This window comes from Ichthyophthirius multifiliis, assembly GCF_000220395.1.
Source record: "Ichthyophthirius multifiliis unplaced genomic scaffold scaff_1120509249410, whole genome shotgun sequence".
Classification (NCBI taxonomy): Eukaryota; Ciliophora; class Oligohymenophorea; order Hymenostomatida; genus Ichthyophthirius; species Ichthyophthirius multifiliis.
Window position 1 is genome coordinate 1 of NW_004087739.1, and position 13031 is coordinate 13031.

Here is a 13031-nt window from a genome sequence, read left to right on the forward strand (position 1 = left end):
TCTTATATTAGAAATTTTCTTTTGACGTTATAGCAACTATTTATTTTAATATATTTATTAATGTATTAATTTTGGATAATTTTTAAATTAAGATTTTTTTGTTACATGTAGATAATAGGAATGATAATAGATATAAAAGGAATTAAATTGTTAACATTTTTATTATATGTATATTTTTATTGTTATATTAAATAAATATAATTTTATTTAATATGCTATTATTTTTATAATTTTTATGTATATATTAATATAATTATTTTAACTTTTTATTTTAATTTTATTATTATTAATTTTATGATAAATTATATAATTTATTTATATAAATATAATCAAAAAATAATTATTATGGATTATAAAATAAATTTATCTTATAAAATAAAAATAATTAATAAATAAGATATTAATTAATATTTAATACTTTTAATTAGCAAAGTTAAAGTTTTTTAATAATAAAAAATTTACTATTTTTATTAATTATTAAATTTTTCATCTATTAATAATTTTTTTAATCTTTAATTAATACATATATTATAATAAATTATAATAAACTTTAATAATTATTTATTCAATAAATATAAAAATATTAAATATATATTAATATTAATAAAAAATTTATTTTGACCATTTTATTTAAAAAAATAAATAAATATAAATTTATTTTTTAATAATAAACTACGATTTGGTTATATTAAATAAAAAAAACTTAAATATTATAAATCTTTTATTTTCCATTTTATTGTAAGAAAAAATATTAATAACAAATAAAATTTTAAAATTTAATACATGTGATATAAATTAAGATAATAATAATTTAAAGTATGCATAAATAATTAATATAAATTATCATTTATCGTCTTTATTCAATAATTATAATCTTTATTAGTAAAATATTTTATTTATACAAAATAATGAAAAGAAAAGTAGTTTTTTTTAATTATATATTACATTTATATTAATATTCTATTGCTAAAATTTTAATCATTGATATTTTATTAAATTAATATTTCTATTTATATAAAAATAGTAAACATTTATCATACATTATTATTAAAAAAGTTTTGATTACAATATAAAAATTATATTATTAAAATATTTTTTTTTATAATATATGATGTTAAAAGTTTGATATAATATTTAAATTTATGCTTAAAAAAATATTAATTTTTAAATTATATTGTCTTAAAATTATGAAACTAATATATATTAATGCATTAAATTGTAGGAGATATATATCCTTTTTTTATAAAATAAATAATGTATGTTTCAAATAAAAAAAAGTTGAAATAATAAATACGATGTTAAAATAGATTATATTTGTTTAAGCTATTAGTTAAATAAAAAAATTAATTATGGATTGAAAATTTATAGGATGATGAAATAAAAATATAAAAATAAGATAAAAATTAATTTAATAAGTAAAACTTTATATATAAAATAAATAAAATATATATAAATTTTAATAAAAAAAACAGATAATATTAGTAAATAAAAATATATATAAATATATTTATATAATTAATATGTTAAATATATTTTTATATATATATAATTATAATTATAATAATATATATATATTTTTATATATATTTATATATATCATTTTATATATTTATTTGTATTTTTATACTATTAATAGATTTATATATAATTCATAAATTAATTTATATATTTATTTTTATAAATATTTTTTAAGATATTAAATTTTTAAAATAAAATTTTTTGAATTAAATATTATTTTCTTTTATCATATTATTAAATTAATTATATATTTTATTGTTTATTACAATTTTATTTATAATAATAGTTTAATTTTTTATTGTCTATTAAATTTGATTATATTTATTTTATAATTAAATAATTTATTTTATTTTGATAAATTATACACTAAAGGTATGAATACATTTTAAGAATATTTTATATACATATATATAGTTACTAAAAATAATTTTAAAATATAATTTTTTATATATTATAAAAAAAAAATATTTTAATATATATATAGATAATTTAATTAATTTTTCTCTTAATTTATATAAAATATTTTATAATAATAATAAATTTATTATAGAAAATTTATTATTTTTCATCCCATATATTAATTTACTTTATCCATAACTAAATTAACTTTTTTTTCGAATTCCTATTCTAGAATAATAATGTTTATTTAATTGCTTTAAAAATTTCTATTTTTAATTCTATTAATATTATCGAAAATTTCTTTTATTTATCTTCTAAAAATGAGTATTTGATTCTTTTTTTCATTTTATTCAATAATAACATTACTTTCATTTAAATTATTAAAACTGTTAACAATAATATTTATTTTGTTACTAATATTATCAAAAAAATCATCAATTTCACTTTTTATTTTTCCTATAAATTTTTTTATTTATTCCTAGTCTTATTTATACATATCTAATTGACTTTTTAGCATATTAATTTGAAAATCTTTTAACTTTTCGAAATTTTCTTTCAAATTAAAAATATCTTTTAACCCTAATAAACAAATTCCTATTTTATTAACTAAATTATTAGCCAAATGAATATCTTTTTGCTAAAAAGCATTAAAAAAATCATAAAAAAGATTATTTAAGACATTAAATTTATCATTAAAAGATCTATTTATATTAATTTTTTAATCATAATCAAACCATTCGTATTATTCCTCATTTAAATTTTTGGAAACAATAGTAACTTTTTACTAAAATAATCCATTATTATAATTATTATTTGCTAAAAGAATACCCAAACACATCAAATCTTCGCAACTTTTTCTCAACAATTCAACGATTTCATTCATATTACTGTAATTAATATTATTATTGTTATTATTATTATTATTATTATTATTATTATTATTATTATTATTATTATTTTCTTTATAGAAAATTAATTTATTATTGTTGTAATAATACATTAATTTTTCTAATAATAAACTTAAACTGCTTTCTGTTTTCATTATTTATTAATAGTCTAAATAAATTGTTTTTTAAGCACCTTTTGGGTTATTAAAATCTTAAAAAAGCTGCTTGTTTTCCAATAATTAATTTGGTAAATCTAAAGTTCCATTTTTATCTTTAAAATAAAAAGGGTTATTTTTAAATATATTAAATGTTAATATTTTTTAAAAAGCCTATTGGCTTTTCTTTACTTTAGTAGCCAAAATAGTTACTAAATTATTCAAATTTTGTTTCTCTTTAATTGAAAATGCATCATATATAGTTTTAACATGAAATATTTTTTCATATTTATCCAAAAAAAGTTTAATAGGATGTATATACTTTACTTTATTTTTTTTAATTACAAAAAGCTTTTCAAATTCAGCATTTTTTAATGAAAAGTCACTTACTTTAGCATAAGAATCATTAAAATTATTTAAAAATTTTTACTTATCCTCGACATTAGTTAATGTATATAATAATTATTCCTATATTTATTTAAAATTTAAATTTTTGAAATATTCCTCCTGTAATTCTTCAATTTTCGGAATCATATTTTCATCTTCAACGAACAAATTATTATTTTATTATATATCAGATGTTTATTTAATTATTTATTAAGGTTATTATTATATTTATATATTTTTTTATCATGATAAAGGCGATTTTTTCAATTTTTATTCTTATATAATATTAGATTTTGACTAATCCATATTAATCATAAAATAATTACAGATTTTTAATAATTCTTTGTAGCTTTTTCTTTAGTTTTATATTAATTAAGTTAATCTTTAAATGTGTTTTTATTATTGAGCTATCTGGGCTTTTAAAAGAGTTATTCTTTATTCATTTATTGGCTCATTTTTTTGTTTATTTTATTCATTTTTTTCTAAAGAAATTTTAAATTCGTTAATTTCTTATAATTCGTTTTTCATGTCGTTTATTACATTTTTTAAATGAATATTGTTTTAATTTAATTCACTTAATCTTTCAAATCGAGTGTCTTTTGTCGTATATGAATTTTTAGGTAATTATTTTGTTGTATTAGACTCCATTAAAGTTTCGTTATTATTGCTTATCATTTATTAAATTTTGGACATTTCTTATAAATTTTATTTAATTTTTATATTTTCGTCATTTTTCAAATTTTAGGGAGTTCCAATAGGAGTTCCAATGGGAGTTCCAATATAAGGTTGTTAGATTGTATTTAATAAATTATTTATTTTTTAGTGAAAATCTGTTGATGCTTTGGATTAGAAATATTTTTTTTCAGAAACATATTAAGTAGAATGAGATCTGAATGATATTTATTTTTAATTTGGACTTTTATATTAATGATCTTTTTTATATTTTTTATATATATATATATATAATATTATTTTTTAATATATATATAATATTATTATTTTTTACTTTTAATTCTAAATACATTATTGTTATTAATATCTTTACTATTCATTTGAATATTTTTTTTTATAGTAAATAAAAAGAGTAATTATTATCTTATTAAAAAATTAAATTTTTAATTATATTTTATATATATGTATAAGAATAAAATTTAAATTATATAAAATTATATTAATATAAAATAAAATTAATAATTTTTTTTTAAATAAAACTATTTATAATAAATATTATTCTTAATACAAATACTTTAATTTTATTTTTTTATTTAATTAATAACTAAAGTTAAAATGTAATATTTTCTATTATTTTTGAAAAATAAAATAAAATTATTCAATTTTTTTATTGAACATATTTATTTTATAATATAGAATGAATAAAAGAATAAAACTTCGATATTTTTTTTTCCAGACTCTTTATATTTTTTTAATTTAATATTTTTTCTCAATAATCTCTAGTTATTTTTAACTGTTAAAATTTTTCAAATCACTTAATAACCTTTCCATATTATCAAAATCATTAAGAATAATATTATTTGATTCCAATCCATATTTTTGATTTTGCAAACAATATTAAAATGCTTTAAAAAGTTTTATTAAATGCCATAAATGCATAATCTTCCCAACAATGAAGAAAAATGGTTTTCCTCCCGAAATTCTTGTATCTTTTTCAAAATTTTATGAAATTTGGACATTTATATAATCAATTTCATTACAAATCCTATCAATTCCAAATTATTTAGCCTCTTCAGAAATTATATTTTTATAAAATTTTATATTTTCATAATATTTATAAAAGTTATTATAACATTAATTATTTTCATCATTTTCATCCAAAAATCCTTTTTCATTTAATTTAGGTGGTTACATGAAGCTTTTTAATCTTAAAAATTTTACAAAAAAACATATTTCATTTGCAATAGCATAAAAAGTATCAACTGTGACACTAAATTATCCTATAGAATAAGATTCTCTATATATTTCTGCTATTTCCTAATCTGTACTTTCGGGAAAGTTTATTTATAAAATTTTTTTAAATTAAGAAAAATCAATAGAGAATTTTTTCATCTCATTTATAGTTGAATTTAATCTAAAGCATTCCTTTAGTAAAAAATATTTATTCTATTTTTCTATTTAATAAAATTCTAATAATATTCTTAATACATAATCTGCCTCAATTAAAATTTTATTATTAATTCCTTTATTTACACTTTTTCTTTTCTCGAAATCCTTTTTTATTTATATCCTTATTTCTTCATTATATTCACACATTATTATTTCGATTAATTTTATTGCTTATTTCACTAAAAATAAAAGTATAAATTTTTATATTTTATTATTTATTCTTTACATTCTACATATTATAATACAACAAAAGTACTATCGGATCTTAATAGATTAGGTCCTTAAAATAATAAAAATCTACAATGCAAATAAAAATATAAATCATCTAATAAAAGGTCTTCACATAAGAATTATTTAAATGTGATAATTTCCCATATTTTGTTTAATTTAGGATTTATTAAATCCATTAAAAATATACTTTTTATATCATCCTAAATTTATTTTTCCTAGTTATTCAAATATCTATATATATTTTTTATTTAATATTATAAATAAAATAAAATATGAAAACCTTAATTTTCTTGTTTCTTTATCTACAGCAAATTTACTTAACCATCCATAAACAAAATCTGGAAATTTACTTATTTGTTTAGGTGTTTATTCAAATAATATGAATTCATTATATTTAGAATCTAATATTCCACGTAAATTACCTAAAAAAGAAAGATCTATTTTCCTTTCATCATCTTATTAATAGTTTTTGATATTTTAATCTATAAATATATAAAAATTAGGCTTAAAAATTTATATTAATTTCATTTTTTCAGAAATATTCGAAGTATTTTTTGCTAAATCTTCTAAAATATCTGTGTATTTATTTTTATTTGAAAAAATAATGTTTTTGTTTAAAGAATTATTATTAGCTTCTTAAAGCAAATTTTTAAAAAAAGTACGATTTTTAGTAAAATCTTAATTAAACTATTTTAAAAACACAAAATCATTTTTAAAATAATCATCACAAGGAATATCAACTTACTTAGTTCTTTAAATTACAAATTTATTCAATTTAATTTCAGTTTGATTTAACTTTTTTTATAACAATCCCATTAATATTTTTGCATTTTTTTAATTTAATTTATATGTTTAAAAATCTTCGCTTAACATTAGGAATCTTTCACTAATAAATATATATATATATATATATATATATATATAAATATATATTAAATATATTAATATATTAAGAAAGAATATATAAATATTAACTTCAATTAAATAATTTTTCCTTTGAGTTCTATATTTATTAATTCATAATTATTTATTTTTTACTCTTGTTAATCATAAGTTTATTTTTATTTTTTTAATTCATTTTGTAACTAAATTATATAATTTTAAAATAATACAAAAAATATATATTTTACCTTTTAAATCATATTTTATTAATTTTTAATAATATTTTTCTTAATAATAATTTCATTTTATTTAGTGTTTATTTAATAAAAAAGTTATTTAATTTATTCTTCATGTTATTCATTAGACTTATTAATTTATTCACGTAAAACATTAATATCAGAATTCTCTTACAACTACTTGTACTAATTTGCTAATTAAATATTTTATTAGCATAGTTTTGTATTAAGAAATTTTAAAGCATTATTATCAGAAATAGAATTATTATTTGTATTATTAGAATTTTATTATTTAGAATTTATAGGTGAACTATTTTTTTAATGAATTTTTAATTCTTGATTTTATTATTCTTCAAATTTTTTTTTTAACTATTCTATAATTGAACTTTTAACTTATATTTGATTATTTTAATCTTTTAATAAACTCATTATCACCTTCATACCCTAAAAGTTTATAGAATATATTTTTTCTACTAAATTATGTAAATTTTTTTCATTTAAAACTTCATAATCAATTTCTTTTTCAAGTACACTTTACATACTGAAATAATATATAATTTAATCTTTTACATTTTAAATAAATTTAAAGCAATTTTATTTTTATATTTAGTTAAATATTTTTTTTCTTTTTAGATTATTTTTTTATTTCAATTTTTAATGATTTTCATTTTTTATCTATTATTTCTATTAATTCATAGTAAAATATGGAAAAGGTTCTATTTTTTAAAAAAATAAACTCGGTTTTTCCGAAGGATTATTTTAACTAAAAATTGTATTTGAAAAACTCTAATCTTAAAAACATATTGGAGTTGTAAACTTCCTTGTTTCAGAATTTTATTCAACTCTAAAAATTTTACTTCTTTCATTTTATTTTTAATATTAAACATTCAAAGGCTTTATTTGTTAAGTATTTTGATTTTATTTTAAATAATTTATTTTGTATTTCTTAAATTCTTCATTATTTGATGCTTTTTAATTTACAGTTTAAATAAATATATTATCTTCTTTAAATTTTTATATTTTTGAAGGAATTTAAAATAAAGATATTGTTTTTTTATTCTTTTTCTATTATTTTAAAAAACGATTTTGTGGGGATAACATCACCTTTTATTATTTAATATCAAATTATAAATTTAAATTCATTTTACTTATTAAAAATACTAAAAATATTGGAAAAAAAATAAAAAAATAAAATTGAAATTAAAAAATAAATATATATTTGTATTATTGTATAATAAAAATAAATAACAAAATAATTAATCAATTCAATTCAAAACAGAAACATTATTATTATTTTTCACACATTTGTTTCTTTGATTTTATGTTTAAATAAAATCATAACTATTTTACCTAATAGATATTTTATTTTTCTATTTAAAGTTTTACTATTATTAAGAAAAGCATTATTATTATTAAGAAATACTTTATTATTATTAAGAAAAACATTATTATTATTATTAAATATTTTTATTATTATCACTAAATTTATTATTAATTTTATTCTGAATTTATTAAAAGCATGTATTTTATTCTAAAATATTTTTGATTAGGGGAATGATATCTTAATTGTTTTAAACTTATAGTATTTTCTTGGTATAATTAATTAAAATAAAACATTATTTAAATTCTTAATACTAATCAATAATAATTTTGAATGCATTCCAACTATCTTTTAAAGTATATTTATTTGAATTTTATATATTTGAATATTTTCTAATTGTGTCTTTAAATAATTTCGCGAAATCTTTATATTTGAGAAATTCCTTTTAAATTTCTAAAAGTTCTTAAATTAAATTATTTTTTTAACAATTAAATCCAAATATTTATTATATTTCTGCTTATAAACTCTATTATTGTTAATTCTAATTTTCAATTATTTAAAGTAACTAATTTTTTTCTTGTTTTATATCTTCATATTATTACATTAACTTTTATGTTTTTTAAACATTTTCTTGATTCAATTATTCTTCTTTTTAATTTTTTAAAATTCTCTCATTTAATTTTTAAATATCTCCTCCCATTTATTTTATTTATTTATTAGTTTCTATTTTTAATATTTACATATGATCAATTTTTTGATTTAACATTTCGTTTTCTGATCTTAAAAATTCAATTTCGGATTATTACTTTTAAAATTAAATATATTTTTCTTTTAATTATATATCTTTTTGAATTTGTATCTATTTATTTTTGTTTATTTCAGTTTTTAAAACTTCAATTTAATTGACTAAGTTATTAATCTAATTATTTAATTCTATATTTTTTATTTAAATTGATTCTTAATTATTTTCTTTAAATTATTAGTATTAGAATTCATTTTGTTCATTTTTTGTTAATTTATATGAATTAATACTGTTATTTTACGTTTTTAATTAGCAATTATTTATAGTCAACAATCCTTTATTCATATTTAAATTTTCATTTTCTTTACCTTGATTTTAATTTTCGATTAAAGAGTCTGATTTACTAAATGTGTTTATATGTGTTACAGATAACTATTCTTTAAATTCCTATGTTTCCGATTTTAAACTATTATAATTTTAATCATATATCTCTTCACTTTATCGAGTTTTTTGTAAATATTTTTTTTCAAAATAACTCGAGTCTTTTAAATTTTCTTCTTCATTAGAATTTTAATCTGAAATTTTAAAGAAATTTCCATGTTCCTATTCGTCCTCATCTTCAAAACATTCACTTTTTAATTAAATTTTTAATTTTTATAGACGTTCTTGATATGAAAAATTATATTATTATTAATTTTATAAATACATTATTTTTTTTAAATATTATTTAATTTATTATTAATTTTAATAAAAAATTTAACAATAAAAAAATAATTGTATTAATAAATTTAAATATAATATATTAATAAATATATATTATTTATTAATAATATATATAATAATCTTGTAAAATATAATAAATCGAACATTATTTAATTTTTTTTTAAAAAAGTAAATATATATAAAATAGTTAAATATGTATTTTTAAATATAAATAAAATACTTGATTTGATAATTTTCGTTTTTAATCCAAAAAAATGAAATAATAATAAAAAAAGTAAAAAGAGTTCTTATTTTAATTATATATCTCTATAATATGATTTTTTTACTAAAAAATATCAAAGTGTTAATTCTTCATAAAAAAAATCTAATTCTTTATAAAAACCTTCTTTCATCTTTTATTAAAGTTCTAGCATGTAAAATACGTTAATTATCGGCTATAATGCAATATTTTTCAGGAATTAAACACATTTTTTATTTTATAAGTTTTTTTGAAATATTTTTAAACTTTTCTAAAAGAGGACATTACTTTTCATCTCTTAAAGGTTACATAAGGTCATATCTGAACCTAATCTTATCTTAATCGAATTAAACAGGAAGAATTTTATATTGAGAATTTTATCCGCCGGAAAATTCAGGAGGAACTTTATATAAGTATTTCTTTTACTTAAATTCTAATTATTCATCTTCACTTAATTATTTTATACATTCACTTACTTTTACAATAGAAAAAAAGCCTCCACCCCTTCTATCACAATTTAAAACACTCAAGGCCAATGCTCTTGGAGGTTTTTCGTACCAAGAGCCATCTGTATGAGTATCGAAACGACCTGTTCCATGAGATCTGGCATATGTATTATTGCTAGAACCATCATTTGATTTTGTAGTTAAGCTTTAGGGTTTTATATCCCATACTATTTTTGGTTTATTTTTTAAAATTTATTAATTTTTTTCTTATTCAGATATAAAAGTAGCAAAAGCTCTTTATTCGATTTAAAGTTCCTATTATTATTTTAACGATTAGTCTTGTTCATTTTTTAAAAGACAATCAAGATGGTCTTAGGGTTTACCTTTTATTATTTCACAAACATATTATTTAAGTCTATCAGAATTCCAATTTTCATCTTCTTCTCCTTATTTTTCAGATAAAATTGTTGTTAATACAGCTGAATGTTCATCAAAAGCTGCATTTATTTAACTTCCTAACACTTCTTTTTCTTCTTTATAATTATTTTCACTATCATCTAATAATCTAGTAGTTAGAATAAATCTTGCCTTAGAAGGAACTTAAGTTAATAATAATGCCGCAGGTTAGCAAAATCCGCCTTTACTAAGGGCTATTATATCTGATTAAGAACATCTGAAAATTCCAGGGCCATAAAAGATGCCGTCCATACATAATAAAGTACTTACTATGTTACAATTTTCGAATTACCATTCTTTATTTTCATTATATATTGGCGCTTGGAATTAAATGCTTTTCAAAAATGGTTAAACTATTCCTGTTGAAAAATATGAGCTATCCTTATTTTAATTATCTTATAATGATTATAAAAATTCATTAATACTATTAAAATCATTAGATTTTATTATTCCTATTCCTTTTCCACCTAAAGAAGGTTTAAATATTAACTATTCTTATGAATGAAACCATGATTTACTATATTTTTTATTATATTGATCAATTGCTTACTCTAAAGGAATGCTTTTTATTACAGATTCTAATAAAGTATTAATATTTTATTAAATTTATTCTTTATTACTACTAAATTACATGATTTCTTCTAATAATTAGCAACTATAAAATCCCGAAAGAACTGTCAGTAACCTTTTATCGTGTAGAATAAGAATAGCACGTAAATCATTTAAACATAATCCTTAATCAGATAATTAAAGTAATCCTATTAAAACATTTTAATCTAAACTCATTATTTCAGTTTAATGAAGTTCAAGAATTATTTTTTATATTTAATTATTTGTTTTTTTATCAAATAATTATACATTTCCTTCATTTTAAATTGCATAAATATCACTAGGAAAAATAAATTAAATTTCATATTAATTAAGAATACTTTTTAGCAAAACAATATCATTTTTTAGTAGTTCTTATTCTATAGCAATAAAAATCTTATTATCGTTTTGTAATCCAAATCTATTTTTGAGATCTTTTACAAAAGAATGAATATGAGGGATAGAAGTAGCCATTTTTTCATAAGCAAAAGTTCCCGGAGTACATGATAATATTCTTAAGGCTTCGTTAAGGGCCGAAGATAAAAAGTAACCATTTAATGAAAATCTTGCATTTATTTCACAAACTCTAAATTCTACATTATCTAAATAATGCTTTTAAATTTCATTTTATAATTAGTTATTAGCAATAATAACTAAATCAGGTCTATAGGACCCAGATCTTTAAGATGATTTAATTAGATTTTATGGATTAGTTTAATAATGAGAAAGTAATAATTATTCAAATTTTTTAGGTAATTTTATAATATTTCTTAATTATTTTCCTAAATTTGAGTCTTAATGCCATGCCATAATATAAGCTGGTACGAATGAATTTATTGCATTTGCAATTTCTTGCATTTTTGAAAAACTAGTTTATGAAAGAATAATTGGTTCTGGCCCTATTATATTATCTGTAATGTTATAATCTTAATCATTATATATATATTTTTAGAATAGTTTAAGAATAATCTATCTACTAGTTTCCATTTTTATATATGTTTGTAATAATGATAAATATTTAGTGTATAATAATAAATATATTAATATTTTATATTTATTTTATTTTATTGTAATAATAAAAATTTTTAATTATAATATATTATATAATTAATAAATATTAAGTATGATAAATATTGTATCTAAAAATTATAATAAAAATAATCATATATAATAAAATTAATTAAAATTAATCATATTATTGAAAAAGTATAAAAAAAAATACAAATAATATGATACTATAATAAATAATATTATAAAATAGAAAAATAAAAATTTAATAAAAATGTCTATAAAATTATAATTATTTTTTTATATTAATATTGAAATATCTAATTAATAGAAAAAAAATTATTAAAAAAAAAATATAAAAAAAAAATTAAAAATATAAAAATAAAGAAATTATTATATCAAAAAAAAAAAATATTTATTAAAAATATTTTTAAAGTAAAAAGAAATTATTATTATAAATATATATATATATATATATATATATATATGTATATATATATATATTTAATTTATACTCTTTTTTTTCATATAAATATTTCTGTTATTAGATTATTTTTTTATTAATAATTTTAATCTACATAAAATATTTCTTTTATATATCCTTTTCCATTTTATTGTAAAATAAAGATAGTTGTACTATATGTTCCTCTTTCTTTCTTATAATATTTGCTATAAAACTATTCTACAAAAATT

At 15.7% G+C, this 13031-nt stretch overlaps 1 protein-coding gene across 1 annotated transcript, besides 25 other annotated features; it reads right to left on the minus strand. All coding sequences in view use genetic code 6, as the record gives it.

The window, feature by feature from the left end:
* The first annotated feature begins 172 nt into the window (after positions 1-172).
* Positions 173-257: a microsatellite.
* Positions 258-1433: 1176 nt separating this feature from the next.
* Positions 1434-1505: a microsatellite.
* Positions 1490-1575: a microsatellite.
* Positions 1492-1597: a microsatellite.
* Positions 1492-1687: a microsatellite.
* Positions 1495-1584: a microsatellite.
* Positions 1495-1615: a microsatellite.
* Positions 1569-1631: a microsatellite.
* Positions 1688-2809: 1122 nt separating the features above from the next.
* Positions 2810-2875: a microsatellite.
* A 1216-nt stretch (positions 2876-4091) lies between these two features.
* Positions 4092-4127: a microsatellite.
* A 159-nt stretch (positions 4128-4286) lies between these two features.
* Positions 4287-4351: a microsatellite.
* Positions 4301-4348: a microsatellite.
* Positions 4352-4490: 139 nt separating the features above from the next.
* Positions 4491-4539: a microsatellite.
* A 558-nt stretch (positions 4540-5097) lies between these two features.
* Positions 5098-5134: a microsatellite.
* A 1453-nt stretch (positions 5135-6587) lies between these two features.
* Positions 6588-6669: a microsatellite.
* Positions 6592-6648: a microsatellite.
* A 414-nt stretch (positions 6670-7083) lies between the features above and the next one.
* Positions 7084-7117: a microsatellite.
* Positions 7118-8197: 1080 nt separating this feature from the next.
* Positions 8198-8292: a microsatellite.
* Positions 8203-8273: a microsatellite.
* Positions 8261-8318: a microsatellite.
* Positions 8319-9668: 1350 nt separating this feature from the next.
* Positions 9669-9721: a microsatellite.
* Positions 9722-9953: 232 nt separating this feature from the next.
* Positions 9954-11804, minus strand: IMG5_001950 (taurine catabolism dioxygenase, putative; the record flags this gene model as incomplete). Its single annotated transcript, XM_004040037.1, has 3 exons — positions 9954-11123; positions 11293-11320; positions 11374-11804. The coding sequence occupies 3 exons, from the start codon at positions 11802-11804 to the stop codon at positions 9954-9956; spliced, it is 1629 nt and encodes a 542-aa protein (XP_004040085.1).
* Positions 11805-12660: 856 nt separating this feature from the next.
* Positions 12661-12709: a microsatellite.
* Positions 12665-12734: a microsatellite.
* Positions 12670-12712: a microsatellite.
* Positions 12735-12791: 57 nt separating the features above from the next.
* Positions 12792-12842: a microsatellite.
* Positions 12843-13031: the final 189 nt, after the last annotated feature.